The following is a 19,887-nucleotide window of genomic DNA, read 5'->3' on the forward strand; positions in this document are numbered from 1 at the left end:
CAGGCAACATAATTAAACTTCAAGGCAAAACATCACACTGACAAAGACCCTGCAAAAGCTTTTAAAAGAATTTGCACCTTGGTTTCTTCATTGTGCGCATCACACATTTTTTACATTCTGCAAGCTTGGTATAATACAAACTAAAAATGCATTAGTTCACTGGTTACTAGTTTTAAAAAAAATAAAAATTTACAGCAACGAACTGAGCATGACAACTTTGTTCCAGAAAGAACCCAAATTGGTCCGACGATAGAAAAGGGTGTTCAGTAATACACGTTCTTCCTGGAAGGAATTTGCTTCTTGTGCAAATATTCAATCAATCAATCAATCAATAAATGACAGGGATGCCTCTGCTGCTAACAAGTACAGTACTTCTTTATAATTTGACCTTGCTGTGACCTTGACCTTGTCTAGATCAATTCCAGCATTGAATCAGTTCATCTGCTGGTGAGAATGATGATTCCCTATAAAGCCTACATACATTCAAATACTCATTCTTGACATCTCAATCTGACAGACATATGGCCAGACCAAAAGACAACCGTCATGTTCTCAGATGCAAAACAGAAAACCTCAACCACTTCGTGGTCTAGCCTTATGCTTCCTTCATGTTTAGTGATGCTGGTTTATGACTCAGGAAAGTATGGCAGCCAGTGAATCTATACAAACCATCAGATGAACTCTCACTGTGCAGTTGAGTAAATTATTTACCCAAAGCTAAAAGTGAGAGAATGAGAGGCTCGAAATCACTCATCTTCCACAGAAAAAGAAATTCAACAGACATTTGTCCATAGAATTTAGAAATTTTAGGGAAAGAAAACCCAAGGAAAAAGCAGACAGACTAGATAGAAAATACAACAAAATTTTATTTTGCCTTACAAACTGTAAAGGTTAGAGCAAAAGCATGCAAGTGACATGAAGGACAACCCACAATTCTACTCAAAGTTAAGATGAAAATCAAAATATAGGCATAAGACTATTCAGAGTTAGATAAGAGGAACAATCTGGCATAAAATAAAAGCAAGTCCATCCAAGGCTAATTCTTAAGAGGTAATTCGATATAAATGGCACCATTACACTCAGCTGCTTTAGTGTCTCGTCACAATGAGATATTGCGTAGCCAATTTACCCAATTTACAGACTGCTTACATAAACTGCTGGCAAAGTACAGTAGCTAAACAACATTATGCTAGCCTCCACGTTTCTTCTCTAACTTATCAATTAAACATTTTGCCAGGGAGTGTAAGTCAGCATGCTGGCACTTCAAGAGTAGAAAAACTGGCACGGTGAATATTGGTTAATCAAGTTTCAAGAGAAAAGTATCCAAAGAACCGAATGTGTCTAGACTGCCACCTTGTGGTGCTTTGCAGTTTAAACACTCCTTGAGTTTAAAGACTAACAATATGAATATATCCAGCAGCCCTCTCTAAAATGGTATTTGAAACTGCAGTCTGTTTTTACCTTCCATGTGTGAATTTAGTCTACATTCCATTATACAGAACCTGTCTGGCTAAAAACTACAAAACTAGTATAAAATAACTTTTCTATAAAGAGACCCTTAAAATGCCATGTTTAAAAAATGAGGATACAGAAAAAAGGTAAAATCACAGCACCTGGAGGACTTGGTAATTTTGCAAAAGCTGCCTACTCGTCACTGAGCTCTCAGTCTCACTACAGTCCTCCACTGATCGCTAAATTTTGGTTCATAGAAAGAAAGTTGAAGAGTTTTTACGAATTCACATACAAAATAAAAATGTACCAAAAAAGGTTTATAATCCATTAAAACTAAAAAAAGAAAAAAAAAAAAAAAAAAAAAAACTTCACTTAGTTTATTATACACAAGTGATACAAAAATAGTTCTGAGGTGGTTGTAGAGTTGGCAGCTGAACCTGGCTGTAGTGGAAGAGTTAGGTGGTGTGTAGTGTTACTGCTCTCACATGATCGAGCAGCCTCTCTTGGCGCCCTCTCTTGGTGGTTCTCCCTGGCAAGGCATTAAGAGAAAAAAAAAATTAATTGATTCAGTACACTGGAGAACAGGGCCAAAATTCTTTCAGGCATGGAAAACACTAGAATTAATCTAATTCAACTGGAAAGGTGATAAACTACACATATAACCACAACATTCCAACACACTGACTAATAAATTACCAATCACATTGAAAACAGAACAGATGAAGATCAGTTTTGTTCAAACTTTCATGAGACAATTTACAATGCAGAACAGGAGGTGTCTATAAAATCTGATGTCCAACTTGGTTTTCCAAATTTCAGCAAAGAACTGAACTGGGATTTTTATTCTGCCATCTTACTTGTGGACTGTTTACATTTTCTTTAATCAGATTCATTAATCTTCAGTGCGTTATCCTGGTCAAGGCTGTGGATACTGAGCCTGGGAACTCTGGGCTCACAGCAAGATTACACCCAGGACAGGCCATCCATCACAGAGCATCATGCACACACACTCATGTTCATTCACACCCAAGACCATTTAGCACAGCCAACTCTAGTGTAGCCTCGTGGCATGTTTTTGGGAGGTGAGTAGAAACTGGAGAATGCAGAAGAAGCACACGTGGACATGGGGAGAATATGCAAAAAAACTCCACCCAGACAGTAACCAGAGCTCAGGATTGAACCAGGGAGCCTGGAACTGAGAGTTAGCAATGCTACCCGCTGTTACACTCTCAAAGAAAGTAAAGCTTGTGAGCACAGCCATGCTGTTGCCATGCTGCAGTATGGTTTCTTACAGTCAACATGCTAGACACTGCATCTCACCTGCTGAAGGAAGAGTTCTTCCTCAATGACCTCCACTCCCTCATCATCCTCTTCCTCGGCTACTGTGGCAGTCTTGAACACTGTGCTCCTTACAGCAACTTCCTGCAAAGAGCATTACAGACACTGATGAACTCTACACTGGCCACTGTTGGAATTACACTTTACAAACCAAATAGTGGCAGCCAGGGCATTTTTTCCTTGGAGTGTAATTTCTTACCTCTCCCTCTGGGTTAGTCAGGACCACCTTGATGTTCTCACCAGTGCCCCAGGAGCTCTGGTTCTTCCAGATGAGGTCAGTGGGAGGGTTGGAGCTCACACCTGCATTAGATGCCCAGATCTACAACAGACAGCATCACACTTAAACAGCTAGGCAACAATTTCAGAAATAGACAGTTGCATAAACTACTATTCAAAATAGATCATTAGTAAAAGAACTCCTCCATGACTGTTAAAAGGCAAAGCTAAGCACTTACAGTGACTTTCTGTCCAGCCTTCAGGACATATTTGGGAGTGAACTTGTAGGTAGCAGAAGTTTCTCCAATAATTCTGGTTAGCTCAAACCCTACCATTGCCTGGTCCTACAAAAGTCCATACATCTTGCATAAGCATCACAAAATGCATGAGATGAATATTTTTTAAGTAAATCTTTTCCTCATGGTCTCTGACCTGATCAGAGTTGTTATGCAGCCGGATGAACTTGCCATCCACGTCAAGCTCATCGATGCTAACGTTGCCAGTGGCAGAAGCTGAGTGGGCGATGCTGACACTGCTGCTAGCCTCCGACTCTTCCACATCCACACGCTTCCTCTTCCCACGTGTGGTGCGAACGCTGCGGCTGGACGAGGCTCGAGACACAGTCACACGAGATGACGGGCTGGGAGAAAGCTTTAATCTGAAGAAGAGAGTGTTGACAAAGTAAATAGAAGGAAAAACGTTAAATGTTCGTGTTCAGTGGACCTGAGCCTGTCACACTCTAGCATATCTGAAACATTCTGCATAAACGTACGTGAATGTGAGTTTTACCTCTCCTCCTCGCCCTCCAGCAGCTTCCTATAGGCATTGATCTCCATGTCCAAGGCCAGTTTGACATCCAGCAGCTGTTCGTACTCATCAAGTTGCTGCTGCATCTTGGCGCGGATCTCGGCGATCTCACGCTCTTTATCAGCCAGCATCCTGCGGCTCAGATCCTTCTCTTGAGCCAGAGCAGCCTCCAGTTCACTGATGCGATCCTGCCAGCCACGTGTCTATTCAAACAAATACAAAGACATGAGAGAGGAAGAAAATGGAGCAATAAGGAAAGAGCACACAAAATGAGCAAAAAGGATTTGCCAACTAAAATTCATACCCTATGAGCAGTGACCATATGCAGCCTGCCTGTAAACACATTCCTGACTTTTCCATCTCTCATCTACCTTCCTCATCCACTCTTCTGTTTACCTGGTCCTGTTTCACTCCTCCTACTGTGCAGCTGTTGTCTCTCCTGTCTCTCTTCCCTGCCTAGTACAATAAACCCTACACTGCTGAAGCACATTATAGAGATCACAGTGAGGTTCATGTGTCAATATTAAAATTCTGAAAAAAAAAACATTTTATAGGAGCATTTTGCAATTTTTTTTAGCCCACCAAGCAGATGCCACCCCTTCGGATGAAGCAAGAAAAAGTGCTAGCTCTGTACTGGTTCTGGTCAGAGCCAATTTCAGGGTCAGAAAAGGGAAATGTAGGCTAAATGAAGGAACTACACAGATCCATTACGTGGCAATATTGAAAAGTCAATAGTTTAAGGCGTCTTTAAAATTATTTGATTACGTGTCCAATACATGTCCAGTCTTTCATATTACACACTGCACCTTTAAAACTCAGATCTCCAACATGCCATAAATAAGAGGGAAAATGGCACCAATATGAAAATGTTTCAAAATGTTTGGTACACCGCCGGCCATTTTCTGTCACATGAGCAAGAGAATTTTGCAGTCAAGCAAAAATGTTATGTGTCCTCAGTTTGTCTCAAATTTTAAACCAAAAGGTCTAGGTTAACATAACCTACTACTTCAGATGTCATTTTTTAAAAAAAATCAACTTGAAGAATGTAAGTACTAGCTATGTGTAGTGCTCTTTGGGCACTGTCTAATGAACTCAGACAGACTGATATTAGAAAACTAACAGACCCTTGTGAATCTTAAATGTCTACATCAGCTGCACATACTAAACAGGAAGTTCATTCAAGCTGCAAAGAAGTGAGACACTGTTGCGCACTTTGCTCCATTACTGATGTTAGACACAATCTTTTAATCAAAATTGATTTTTTTTTTTCTTCACTAAATGATTGGTAAGACAGAAATTAACACACACCAAATTTTTTTCCTGTCAAGATAATGTAGGGTGTAAATTCCCCAGCAAAAACAGTAGGAATGTGTTTAAGGGAATACATACCTCCTTCTGCAAGCTGGCCAGCTGAGCTGCCAGACTATCCACCCTCAAAACAGACTCCTTCAGCTCTTCCCGTGCCATGCTTGCTGAATTGCTGTTCATCTCTGAAGACAGGCGTATGTTCTCCAGCTGAAAACACACACGGGACAGCTCAATTCGACCAGAGTGTGGGAAGGGAGCTTGAACTTAATGCAAAGAGGAACTAAAACTGGAAGGAGCTGAGAGGCTGGAAGGAAGTGCAACACTGGCACGGCTGAGAGAGGTGTTGCACTGTGCAACACTCTGGGCATCCTTTATTGCATTCAACTAAAATTTCCCTAACCACACTATATAGCAAAGAGCAGATAACCACATCATAAAGGATTTTTAGGATGATCACACACTAAGAAAATCTTTGGAAATGTGTGATTAGACTGTGTGCAAGAAGGTTTTAAAGTCATGTTATTTGTACAACACTCACAGCAACTTTGGGGGAGAGAAAAAAAAACCCTGATGCATACTGCCCTTTTATTTACTCTACTTCAAAAAGACATGCTACTTCCTCTAATAAATCCTACACACATCTCTATAAACAATCCAGAAACTGAGTAAAAATGGTTAAAAAAAATTCTGAAATGATATTTATGGACTTTATTGAATCAGTGGCATTTATGAGTAACTGAACTGACTCAAATTCATGAGCAATTATTGAGCTTCACCTTGGCTAGGTAGGTCTGCTCCATCTCTTCCTTGTAGAGTTTGACTTGATCATCATGCTGCTGCCTCATGTCTGCCAGGGCCTGGGCCAGCTTGAACTCGTACTCCATCTGGTGACCAGAGTCAACTTCCACCAGCCGGGTCTCATGCCTGCGCCGGGTGTCCTTAATTTCCTGTGAGTTAGGTGAGCAGAAGAAAGTCTGTGTGCAAGTATTTTTTTTTTTTAACAATGCATATTTTGAGCACTATAAAAAAAAAAAAAAAAAAGTCAATAAAACCGGGGTAAGCATCAGGTAAGGAACAATAGAGCAATGTATGGCTATTGTAAAACATGCATGTTCAGACATGACTATTCCTTTACTTTGTCTTAGAAGGCAGCTTCTGTATTTAATTAAGGTGATGCACCCAGGATCTGGGTGTAGAATCATATTTGTGCCTACTTATTGTAAATGTTATTAATTTCTTTTGAAAACTTGCATACACCTTGTATGAGTCAACACTCTACAGTGCAGGAATTTAAGCTTCATTTGCCAGGTCATGCTGCTGCAACATCATATCAACAGTGGAAATAAAAGATATTTTATTATTATAAACAATTTCATTTCAACTTTTCAATGTAACTTCCCTGGTAATAAAACAGGAAATACAACTACCTCAAGTTCTTTAGAAGGTGACTACCCAAGCAAAGGAAACTGTCCTACCCAAGATAGGAAACCATATCTTCCACATTACATTTTTTTTTTTTTTTAAAACCTTGACACTTTGCTGATTCTTTACACCAGTGTAAATCTCTGAAAGCAAAAAGAAACTGTGTCTAGTAGTACATTTTCTTGTGCTACAGCTACATGGTTATGGGTCAGCAAGTGCAATCATTCAACCAGCTTTATTAGGTAGCTTTCAGCAACAGTGTGTGGGCAGTTACCACCTGTTAACTCCTTTCAATGCATTTTGTTGATGCCATCTGTCTGCAGCATAGCACATTTCCAGGACCATGAGCAAACTGGTTGCTGCTAGTTTACTACTATTCATACTATTACTAAGGAAAGATGGTATCAGCATACATTACAAACCAACTGTCAGACTGAGATAAATGTGGAATGGCAATGAAAGTCTGAACTATTATGATTCTTGGGTTAGGTTCAGCACCAGCTGAGTTTTGACTGAAAAATAAAAGACTGGACACAATTTGTATTATTTCCAAAATATTAAGCAATAAGTAATGAAAATGATGCTACTGGGGAAAGGGGAAGAAAGAAACGGTAAAAAAAAAATTCCATGAGAGGGGAGTGTCGTTTACCTCCTCGAACATGTTTTTGCGGAACTCCAGCTCCTCCGCCAGGCTCTGGCAGCGGTTCTCCACATCCACTCTCAGCAGAGTCTCATCTCCCAGCTGCTTCTTAGCTGAGACCAGTGCTGCCTCCAGCTAAACACAACAGAGGTGAAAGTGCCATTAGCTGGGAACTTATGTGCCAGTACATTATTACATTTGCTACAGAAAGTAAAAACTTTAAGAGGAGAGGTGTACCTCCTGGATCTGGGCGTGCAGATCTGCTAGCATGGCCTCCAGGGCTTTCTTCTCAGAGTAGGCCGTGGACAGACTAGCCTCCTTAGTGTTCAATAACGCCTCCACGTCCTTCAGCCGAGCCTGACAGCCGGCCAGGTCAGCGTCCTTTTTAGCATAGCTACAACCACAGATACACAGCACATCATTAGTATCTGAAGACATGAGGACACATTATGCTAAACAAAACCACCAGCTACAGAATGGAACAGTTTTTAAGATTAAGGGTAGGTGAGAGCATCCAAAGGTGAAGGCCTGACAATTTAATTAACAAGGCACTCATGATAATTGACTCTGATTGTATTACGTTTCACATTTGCTCACTGGTAACTAGGGGAGCTTTTGATGGGTGGGGAAATATCTGAACATCAAACCACGCTATCATTTTGAATGTTATCAGCATATTTACACGTTACAAAGCAAAGAGGGAGGAGCACCCATAACTTATAATCTTAAGATAAGATCCTGTTCACACAAGTAAACATAGTATTGCTCTGTCTGACACCTTGTACAACAGAAAATGTCTTTGTGCAAGTATTTCCTGATGTTCTAATGTTGAATATTCATAAGCAGCTCTCCAAGCAAAATGATCTCCAAGCAAAATGCATGCTTTTACAAAGCTGGTAATAATCAAGAAAAAATGAAATCGGATAAATTAAGATAAGAGCCATTCCTTCCCCTAAAATATTACATGTTATTATTTATTAAAAGGACGACATCCCTGACTCATAGGTCATCTGTCCAGACATGTCTGACAGAGGCCTTCATTCACAAAACACAAGGACAGCTTACTCATTCCAGAGGAGTTATGTGAATGAAAAGAATGCACATACAAAACCTTACTCATACAGTGACAGGAAATGGGATTCTTAGCTACATATTTGTGGTGCTTCTTCCTCTGTATGGCTCATGGGAACATGCGCAGATCATACATAGGGCCTTTACAGTCATGCCTTTATATACTAGACATCAGTGTGAAGTCTACTATATTACAACATGTGACTTTAAGCATAACATCTAACATTTGAGTTACTCTTCCATTTGAGTCTGTGCATACCAAAAATGGATTTAAAAAACACCTTTTTGCAGTGTTCTGTGCAGGACGGTGAGGTACAAGTAAGGAATAAAACACTACAGGGCTGTTATAGGAGATAGGTGGTGTAATGCGACCTGGAGCAAAGCTTATTATTTTCCAATAACAGCAGTGTTTCACTCCTCATATCTCAAACCAATCTGCCAACAAGTACAATTTCTTATTTATTAAAAAAGTGAAGTGAAGTGACTTGTGGCCAAGTATGGTGACCCATACTCGGAATTTGTGCTTTGCATTTAACCCATCCAAGTGCACACACACCGTAGTGAACACACACACACACACACACCGGTATTGAGGGTGGGAGAGCGCGCTGGTCATTCACTCCCCCACCTACAATCCCTGCCGGACCTGAGACTCGAACCCACAACCTTCAGGTTCACCTTCGGGTTACAAGTCCGACTCTCTATCCATTAGGCCACGACTGCCCCCTAGTCGTGGACAAGAAGGACATGTCCTGATTTTTGTCCTTTTATAGTTAATGTATTTATAGTTAACGTCCACAAAGCTAGTTCCTCTTATTTATGTTACATAGAAAATATGATGTAGTAATGAGCACATTAATACAAACATGTGGTTTGCATTTACATTTACTCATTTGGCAGACAGTGGCTACGTTTACATGCACATCAAATTCCGTTTAAGGTCTGTATTCGGCTTGCAGCCATATTCCAAATACAATGCTTATATGAATACAAGCATCGGAATATTCCTGTATACATGGTTGTTGTAAGATATGCCCGAGTTGCCATTCCTAAATAACTAGCCTACAGCTAAGCATCTGTTAGCACCCACAATTCCTTGGGGACTGTGCATGTGTATTCATCTCCTTTCAGTGGATTTTCTGAATAAGATGTTCACATGCAACAAATTTCCGATTAAAACAGGCATAGTCCAGGGGAGAGAATCGGAATTTAGGGAATCAGGATATTGTCTTAATCCGAATCGGGCAATCGGATTGAGGCGTTTACATAACTCAATACTAATTAGAATATTGATGTGCATGAATACGTAGCCACTTCTATCCAAAGATACTTATAATAGAGCTGAGGATTTGAGGGTTAGGGGTCATACACAAGGACCCAACAGTGTCAGTACCAGGAGCTCACAACTTCCAATCAGTAATCCAGAGCTGTCAGAAAATTAATCAACACTTTCTAACCAATCAGCACCAAGAGTTTAACAGTGCTGTGGTTTGGTACAAATTGCTTTAACATGTATGCATGGCGTGACAATGTTGAAAAAACAAAGCAGTTGCACGCAATATAAACCTGCACTGGCACTCTAACAGCTGTGAGGCTACAGACACATCACCGCTCAAGGGCATCATAAATACCTGACTACTCACCACAGATTATGAAACATGCTTGTGTCAGAAAGTTCAAATCCCAGCACATGACTGGTAATTGGTTTCTCTGACCTGCTACAATTTTACAGAACTGACCCGAGGATCTAACGGGCATTGACCTTAGAGAGCGAGAGAGAGAGTGTGTGTGCGCGCGTGTGTGTGTGTGTGCGTGCACACAAGTATGAGAGGTGGGGCTTGAGGCATGAAGTACAGATAGGTAAAGAAGAACTAACTGAGTAAAACAAAAATGTATGGCATGTCAGGAATTCTGAACACAGCTGAGTGCTCATTGCCTGAAAGTGTGCAGTGAGCCCCAACATGGTTTCCTGCCATTAACACAACAAATACTGTATAGGTCATGTACATGACAATTTCTCTTTTGCTTAACAGGAAACCAATGCAAGTAAAAGGCATATTTTTCAGACATGAATATCTGACCACATCCATGAGACTAAAACTTTTCTCCATGGTGATGTAAGCTACATGCTATAGACTACTCATTGGATTCCAGTTTGTAATTTATTTTCAAGCTCCTCTTTTACCTACATCTTGGTGATGCATTTATAGCAACCCTAACAGGCAGCAAGGGGTCACATGAGCACTTTCACAAGACAAATGCATTGCCTATACACCGAACACTTTTCATTTATGGCATTTGGAAGACGCCCTTATCTAGAGCGACTTACATAAGTTCCTAAGTCTCTATCAGTAAATACATTCTGATACTGGTTTGCCAGGTCACAAACTAAGTCACATGACACCCATACAAATACCAATCACTGCTAAATTATAACAATCACACCACTGTTTGACACCCTATGGAAAGATAACAATAATACTGATTCACTCCTATAAGAACTACAGCCTGATGTTATGGATGCTGAAATTTTTTGCAGTGGTAAAGTAGAGTGTGCTGTGCTTTCAATCACAAAGACTGAATTTATGTCCACAATGCATGTTTTACTTTTTTCTTTCAGTGAACATCTACAGGATTTCACTGCCTAAAACCAGTGACCAGGCTCGATTCCCTGGCATGCCGCACTAAAGTGACTGCATACGCTCCCTTAAAGATTCTTCAGATGTCTCTTTGGGGTACCCTTAAGGGCTCTATGCGCAAGCTTACTACAATGCATTTTCCTTTCAGCAAGGGTTCCGAGAACCCTCAATTGATCCAGAACTCTTTGTTGGGGCATACTATAACTTTCACCAACCAACATGGGTGTTTAATAACAATTCATTAACACTGCTGACTGATGGTGAGTTTTACACTTTTACACAGCTGGTTTACATGGATAGGAGTATTCACCCTGTTACTGTTTATTTTTGGATTTTGTCTATTCATCTCATTCCTGTCTACTCGTAAGGAGAGTCAGCCCAGGTAACCTTAGATGACCAGCAGGCTCTAGGCATACTTTTAAGGCTGTATTTATACAAGTAGCTGAATGCCTGGAGATTCAGTAAAATTCTTAAATACTAGGGTTAACATTTTTTATATCACTCTACTCTGCCCACATGTTAATTGGTACAGGGGCTACATTTTTACTGCACACACAAAGAGCAAGTGTGACTGCCTAGGTCAAGCCATTCCACCCACTCTATTTTGTGGCATCAAGTATGATCAGCTAACCGTGCCCAAAAAAAAAAAAAAAAAAGAATTGTGCCGAGCATGGTTTCAAATCGCTTTAGGCTTAGTGCTCACGTGGAAATTCCACAGGAATGGTTTACAAATGACCAAAGCAAATGGCCTCTCTCTGCTCAGTACCGTAGGGCACTACAGAGGAAAAGAGGGTATAGTATCATCCAAAAAAAATAAGAGTTAGTAAAGGAGAAGGGGAAGACCTAGCAAGGATTTTCACAGCAATTTCATTATGCCTCAGATGACACAAAGTCTGTTAAAGAGACAAACACATCTTGCTGCTTGCTTGCGTTTCCCCCAAGAACAAGGTCCATCTGTTATTAAATGGTCACTTGGAGCAGCCTCACCAACAGACAACCCTGACCATTAACTCCATAAAGCTTTTGGTAGCAAATGCATCCTATGCATCCTCACTGCTCAACCTGGACAAAGGGACTTCTCAGCAGGAAATGGACAGCTGGCTTAGACAGCAGACCTATACCAAACATGGTCTCAGCTGTCATGTCACTCAAACCTCTGAGATGTAATGGCAAAAAAAAAAAAAAAAAAAAAAAAAAAAAAAAAAAAAAGCTATGTTCACTGAACCATATGGAAAATCTAAACTAGTCAGGTGTTCTACATACTGAAATCAGATGCACGGGGTCCTCCATCCATTAACCATTGTATTCAGAGACCACTGCCCCCACCACACACACACACACACACACACACACACACACACACACACACACACACACACGCTCTCTTCTAAGGAAACACTGCACACGCTGCAGATGCGGGTGTTACAAATAAAGGGAGTCTGTCTCACTTTCTTAGGAACAGATGGTAAGAGGGTTCTTTATGTTTCAGTCAATCAACTCAAGTTATTCAGTCAATACACCCTCTCAGGCTCAAAAAGGGACTAGTAAAACAGTCATACATGGCTTTCATTTTCAGAATTCTTTCAAAGACAAAATTCACTTGGAATTTCCCATACCAAGTCAGACAAAAATAGTTTTGTAGGTGCGTATCCAGGGCTAGCTCTTATGTTCCGCTAAAGACAATATGGGGAAAAAGGACATGGGATGGGAATAGCACTATAACATGGAGATGATTACAAACACACAAAATCATACACTCTTAAGTTTAACCTGAGGCTGGGCAGTGGATTGAAAATTTACTTCTACTGACCAACCCAATTTTTCTGTCAGGGTTGATGAAAGCCTTCCTCACAGCATCATTAATATCTGAATGTTGTAGCATTTTTAAAAGTTACACACATTATGCTTTGTTTGCTATATTTAGCCCTGAAGCCCAGTAAAGGACAGTGCAATTACACATAAAGCAGGGGTCTGCTGAGGATATTTTCAGTTTTTGGGTTGCTGAAGTGAACAACCAATAAAGCAAATCCAAATGTAAGCTCAAATGGTTGAAAATTATTGGACCAAGAAATAACCAAGCACCCATGTTGTATAATAGGGAATGAAAATACTGACTTATTTGCCAGTTATCTTTAATAGTATTTTGAGAAATTAAACCAGTGTCTAAATCAGGGTTTTAAAAATATTAAGGTATATGCAAAACCTGTTTTAGTTCCCAGCACCCAGCCCTGCTCTGTACTCTCTACAACTTTTTAAACCATTAAAGGTGTAGGACAGTCCAAAATTACAAATTAGCCAGCTGATTAGAGACTCCAGCTTGGCAGTCAACTGATTTACAAGCATGGGCGTCCAATAAAGCTTCTTACAAGGGAAGCCACAAGACCATTTCACAGACAAAGCACAAGACCACCATCTACTTCTAATTCAGGATCACATTTCAGGGATAAGGTTAATGCTTAGCAATTGGCCTAATGAATGGAGTTTCCTAAATGGTGGAAAAAGCTGCATGTGGCCTTGAGACTGGGTGAAGCTTCACTCTTACATGTTCTCTATGACTGATGACCATTCAAACAAACACGAACTGACCTTCACCCCGACTGCTGAATTTGCTTAAGTGATGAATAAATGACAGATGACTAGCTGTGACTCCATATGTATCAAATAAAGCCGGCAGCAAATACAGAGCTTGTAAACCACATGCATCAATTCAGACCTGCTGCGTAAATTCATTGTATTGGAAGCAACATTTCTCATTTCACCAGTAGACTTATTTGACACTGAAGCAGAAAGTCAGAAAATAATGTGATTCATGTTTCTAAAACAATAACTAAATTAATAAATCACCAATGCTAACAACTTATGAAATTGACAGTCATTGCTAAATTTAAAAAAAAAATAAAAATAATTACTTTTCTCATTGTGTATTGAGATGTGCAAAATGGATCCAAGCATGCACGCTGCCATTTGAATACGCAAAGGGCTTTGTGTACCTTGATAGGGGTACTTTGCAATCATAAGTGTTCCACATCATATGGCTGGTTATAAATTTTCTGCACTTACAAAGGTAATTAAAACAGGTCTGCTAAATGGAAGTTATGATTTTTCTGTTTTTGTAATTGTTCTCAGCTCTAAACCTAAATAGTCGTGGTATATATTTTTCAAATTCTTTGTGATATCCTATACTGGTACTTCAGTGTACAGAGTTTTATTGGAGTGAGTCTAAGATATATACACTGATCAGCCATAACATTAAGACTACTGACTGGTGAAGTGAATAACATTGATTATCTCCTTAAAATGGCACTTGTAAAGGGGTGGGATATATTAGGCAGCAAGTGAACAGTCAGTTCTTGAAGTTGATGTGTTGGAAGCAGGAAAAATGGGCAAGCCAAAGAATTTGATTGACTTTGACAAGGGCCAAATTGTGATGGCTAGACGACAGGGTCAGAGCATCTCCAAAACAGCAACTCTTGTGGGGTGTTCCTGGTATGCAGTGGTTAGGACCCATCAAAAGTGGTCCAAGGAAGGACTATCCATGAACCAGCAACAAGATTATGGGTGCACAAGGCTAACTGATGCACGTGGGGAGCGAAGGAAAGCCCGTCTCGTCCAATCCAACAGAAGAGCCACTGTAGCACAAACTGCTGATAAAATTAATGCTGTCAGTACAATGGTGTCAGTACACACAGTGCATTGCAGCTTGCCGCAGACCAGTCAGAGTGCCCATGCTGACTCCTGTCCACCGCCGAAAGAGTCTACAACAGGCACGCAAGCATCAGAACTGGACCATGGAGCAATGGAAGAAAGTGGCCTGGTCTAATCAATTACATGTACTTTTACATCATGTGGATGGCCGGGTACGTGTGTGTCGCTTACCTGGAGAAGACATGGCACCAGGGTGCACTACAGGAAGAAAGCAGGCCTGCGGAAGCAGCGTGATGCTCTGGGTAATACTCTGCTAGGAAACCTTGGGTCCTGGCACTTTGACACATACCACCTACCTAAACACTGTGGCAGACCAAATACACCCCTTCATGGCAACATTATTCCCTAATGGCAGTGGCCTCTTTCAGCAAGATAATGCCCCCTGCCACACTGCAAAAACTGTTCAGGAATGGTTTGTGGAACATGACAAAGAGGTCAAGATGTAGACTTGGCTTCCATGGAGGCCCCACCTTACAACTTACAGGACTTAAAGGATCTGCTGCTAACATCTTGGTGCCAGATACCACAGGACACCTTCAGAGATTTTGTGGAGTCCATGCCTCGATGGGTCAAAGCTGGGCAGAAAGGAGTGCCCATCATGAGTATGGTGCATGTTTTTTTAAATCTATGCCTTGCATTCTAATGTTAATATCGTAACAGCCACTTACATAGACAGACTTAAACCTAAATATAAATCAGTATCAAGAATGAATAGAAAGCTTAAATATTTGCTTACAGGATGAATTTATCTCGGATCAATGATTGTTGTCTATTTTTGACTGCTATCTTAAGATCTCTTCACACAAGGTCAGCAATTAATTAGTTTTTCTTTAAAAGGGTAAGAAAAGCTCACTTATAACCTCCAACAACAGCATGCAAGTAAATACAAACTCGAAATCAGTGAATATAAAGGAAGTAGACATTCAGAAATAAGCAGTCAACATCAAGAGACTTTGCTTCCCTCTAATTTGCAACAGACACCAGTGTGCAATGAGTGGGATCGGACCAACTTCCAACCAGTTAAAGGAAACATTTTTACTACTAGGAGTACTACCATAAGCCATGCCTACTAGTGACACCAGCCCATTACTGACCACTCCAATTACACGAAGTTTTTAAAGGAAAAGGAAGACGCACAAACCCCAAACACACAGACAAAGGGAAACATTCCAGCTTTGCCCACTTTGACCACAACAGAATGAAAACCATGAAAACAGCACTGACTAAAACTTCTTAATCCTTGTACAGGCTGTATTGACTTTGGTCAGCTAAGACAGAAAATTACATCTGAAATGAGAAATGTGGAAACTGTAAAAACACACAAAAAAAAACAGTTCTCATGCCTGTTGATCATACCAGCAGGTGTGTGAGAACAGGGGTAAATAAAACATGGAGGTAATGTAACAGTAAGTGAATTCACCCATGTGTATTATTTTTCGTGACAGTTGATGACAGTCAAATTGATATTTCAGGGCAGTGGTAGCTTAGATGTTGTATTACTGATCGGAGGATTCAGAGTTCAAATCCCAGCAATGCCAAGCTGCTCCTGCTGGGCCCTTGAGCAAGGCCCTTAACCCTCAACTGCTCAGTTGTATAAATGAGATAAATGCAAGTTGCTCTGGATAAGGGCATCTGCCAAATGCCATAAATGTAAAATGACCCAAAGCTTGTGTAATAAAAATATGAAGCAAGATATAGTTGATGCACCAAAAAAGTGGGCTAAATTTCTCCTTTTCACTGTTCAGAGAAAATGAACCAAACACAGAGAGCTGTCTGGGGGGGAAACAATGTATGGCTCCACTGTAAGTAAAGTTTAAGTAGTTAAAGCAGGTTAATTTGACCTGAATAGAACACAAAAGGTTAAAATAACCAAAAAAAACACGTGTCAAGAATCAATTTTTTGTCATCTAAAAATAAGGAAAAAAAGGTAAAAAATTAAACAAACACACACACACAACCAACAACTCGCTCTGTGCTTAGTTTTCCACTGCAACTAGCTTGAAACTGTAGGTAGCTTCCCCTCCCCCACAGCCAGCAAAGGTGTGGCACTTGGAAAAGTCCAAACTTCACCCGTACATTATACTGATACGTAAACTGCATATCCTGTGGAAGTGCTCAATAACGCAACCGCGCCATAAAATCACTGGCACCCCAATCACACTCAAAGCGCCCTCTCACTACAGTGCCATGCCAGTGAGGACTGTCAGCCTGCCTACTGCTAGCTTTTCACATGAACTCTTCTGTCATGTCAGGCTGAAGAGCTCAGAGCACACGCCTGCATACACTCACACACTGCATTTGTAACCGCTGAGCGGCCATTCCTACTGAGTTACAAATGGCGGGCCATTTTGAAACAATGTCGCAAGCACGAGGAGGAAACTGTATTCATTGGTTTTAAAAAAAGAAACGCGCGCACGAGCCAGAAACTTAAAGCAGTAAGGAAGGTCACTCACTTCTGCAGCAGTTGTTCATGCTCGGTTCGGAGTTTTCCCAGCTCGATCTGCAGCCTGGCCCGCTCTTTCGCCGTGTCGTCCAGAGAGCGCCGCGCGTCCGCGAGCTCCGTCTCATACAGAGCCTTGAGGCCGGTCAGCTCCCGGCTCCTCACCTCTTCCTTTTCAGAAATCTGCAGGTGAAGAACGCTGTTCTCTGACTCTAGACTCCTGACTTTGTCGATGTAAGTGGCCAGGCGGTCGTTGAGGTTGCTCAGCTCCTCTTTCTCCTGCAGCCTGGTGATCCTTGTGGGGCTCAGAGGAGTGCCGCCGCCGGCGGTGCTCGCCCGGGTGCTTATCCTCTGGCCGGCCGGGGTGGAAGTGGCGGTCGCCATTCTAAACTGAAAAGCTGGAATAAAAGTAAAATATCCTTAGGTTTTTGGTTGGACAATATGAATTGATACGACGCTGGAAACCGTTTCTTTAGAATGCTAACTATTTCGGCTAGCACCACGACGTAAAAACGATTAGGAATATGGTTATATATAGCCAAGTGGTCGATAGATAAGGGCCCAGAGCAGCGTAAATTAGCTTAAATAATTAGGTAGAAACGCGAAGTTAATGTTAAGTCATCCTATATTAAACACAGCACCTATAAGACACAAAAGCTAACGGAAGGAAAAAGATAACAATAAAAAAAAAAAACCGCAAAGCTCACACAAATACCTTACTTTGTGTTCCAAACGAATGAAAGAATGGGCTTGACTAATATGGCCGCTTATCAGTATGCAGTGGTCACGTGACCTAGACAGCCCAATCACAGATCCCGACGCAGCTCAACGTTTTCAACTGAGCGCTCGAGACAAAATTCAAATTATTTGGAATGCAGTTTGCTTTGCGCCAATAATGCAGAAGTTACAGCACGTGGTACAGAGACCAGGAAAACGCACACATTCCCCCTGCTCTGATTTATTACTGACTGTCAGTCTGACTTGGAATGCAGATGTTGCAGTGAACTTAAAAAAAAAAAAAAGACAGACAAAGTAGCCTAAGCTTTCTTTTGATCACTGCCATTTTTTTTCACTTATTTTATTTCTGCTCATTTTTGCACCACTATTATGAATATGACCATCTCTAAATTTGTTTTAATATTCGTTTCATTTATAATATGTTAACAGTAATATAATAAAATCGCCTTTAATGCATTTACATAAATAACAAGTCATGTGTTCAGTTTTAAAAAATGATGAAGCCATTAGCCCTTGTGAAAGTAACCATGACAAAAATGAACTGCACTGGTTTCACACACAGATTAAACCTGAGATTTGGCAAAACTGTAACTCCTACTATTAATGTGGAATCTTCCTCAAACATCCTTTTTGGTCTAAAGTTTAATTTCCAGCAAACTGATCTGTTATAACCAGCAAGATAAATCTGCAGCATATGTTGCTCTAATAAGATTAAGTAGTCTACTTATACTTGCAATGCCACATATTTAGAAAATTATTTGCTTTTGAAAATCTTTATTAAGCATAAAACAATTCTGCTAAAATGTAGACTTCTTCTTTAACAAATATGCAGCATTTGATATTTGTTAAAGAAGAAGTTTCACAGTCTAAAGCACATCCATGCAACTACTTTTAAATCAATGCAAATGTCTCTTAGAGAAACAGCATGATGGTTGGCCTGAGTAGTGCTTATTACTATTTCCTGATGGTATTGTAGCTGAACCATATGCATCTGAAGACAGTTCAGTTTAAGTGCAATGTTAAGGGATAATCAATGCATGCAATTACACTGATGAATATCAGTGTATAATATGTGAGAAGAGTAACCGTTTCTCTGTCTCTCTCTCAGAGTTAAACTGTTTTTGTCGTCGTTTTGTGGTCCACCTGCCTCCCAACCAACATACCAATCAATCCTGGGTAATTACTACCTACAACAGAACTCTGTGTTTACATTCATTTTTGGTGAGTTGTTGCTATGTGCTACTATGTCAGAAAAAGAATCTCTTTATTCACAAAAAGATACAGAGTACAGAGAATTATATCTTGGTAAATCAGTGCAAAACATTCCACGTGCATATAGCAACATTCACACAAATAGCATTACATAAAAGTATGCTATGCTTAGAAGGGCATGAGTTCAAATCCCAACACTGCAGAGTCCAGAGCGACCTCCATTTATCTAATTTTAGATATCTGAGCAGTTGAGGGTTAAGGGCCTTGCTCAAGGGCCCAGCAGTGGCAGCTTGGCAGTGCTGGGATTTGAACTCTCGACCTTCCAAACAGTAGCTCATTAGCTTAACCACTGAGCTACCACTGCAAATAAAACACATTCATAGAGGTCTCACAAGCCAGCCCACTAGTGTCACTAAAAATTCCAGTATGTTTTGTCAATAAAGTAGACCAGGAACCACCTCCTTTCACAAAGAGAGGATAGTGTGACTCTTTAATAGCTTTTAAAGATGTGATTCTCTTAACTTTTTCAGTCCAGTGACTATATACTCTGAAAAGCTCATTATGTCATGCCGTTTAAAAATTTCTCTTCCTCCTGGAAACCAGCACACAGAGTGTGTACACAGGTGTGTGCAACCTTCAAGATCCTGAAAGCTATGGCCAGAAAAGGCTATGGAGCTTCTGAGGCCGAGGCTAATATTACTATAACACACAACCAGAAGGAAAAAGAAGAGAGAGGCCAGTATGGAATGTCAAGTTTGCATTGCAGTTAGATCATTTCAAAAGTCTTCACCAATTGTGAAAACCACCTGTGCACATGTGATTTGACAGAATCAATTAGTATTCTTTCTTCTAAAAAAAAAAAAAATCCTGAGATAGTTTGAGTGAAGGCTATCACTCTT

The 19,887-nt window shown here is 40.5% G+C and overlaps 1 protein-coding gene across 3 annotated transcripts; it reads right to left on the reverse strand.

Moving 5' to 3' along the window:
- Window positions 1-846: 846 nt before the first annotated feature.
- On the reverse strand, window positions 847-17,873 carry lmnb1 (lamin B1). 3 transcript variants are annotated; one of them, XM_026941948.3, is made up of 12 exons: window positions 17,759-17,873; window positions 17,052-17,436; window positions 7,421-7,577; window positions 7,193-7,318; window positions 5,898-6,068; window positions 5,203-5,328; window positions 3,796-4,016; window positions 3,439-3,664; window positions 3,246-3,350; window positions 2,990-3,109; window positions 2,773-2,874; window positions 847-1,981 (listed from the first exon to the last, which is right to left on the reverse strand). In XM_026941948.3, the coding sequence occupies exons 2-12, from the start codon at window positions 17,420-17,422 to the stop codon at window positions 1,934-1,936; spliced, it is 1,773 nt and encodes a 590-aa protein (XP_026797749.1). In that variant the 5' UTR covers window positions 17,423-17,436; window positions 17,759-17,873; the 3' UTR covers window positions 847-1,933. The 3 variants fall into 3 exon arrangements, with proteins under 3 accessions (XP_026797749.1, XP_026797748.1, XP_026797747.1); XM_026941947.3 differs by having other exon boundaries at window positions 17,754-17,861; XM_026941946.3 differs by lacking the exon at window positions 17,759-17,873 and having other exon boundaries at window positions 17,052-17,747.
- Between the last annotated feature and the right edge of the window lie 2,014 nt (window positions 17,874-19,887).

Source organism: Pangasianodon hypophthalmus, chromosome 17 (assembly GCF_027358585.1).
Source record: "Pangasianodon hypophthalmus isolate fPanHyp1 chromosome 17, fPanHyp1.pri, whole genome shotgun sequence".
NCBI lineage: Eukaryota > Metazoa > Chordata > Actinopteri > Siluriformes > Pangasiidae > Pangasianodon > Pangasianodon hypophthalmus.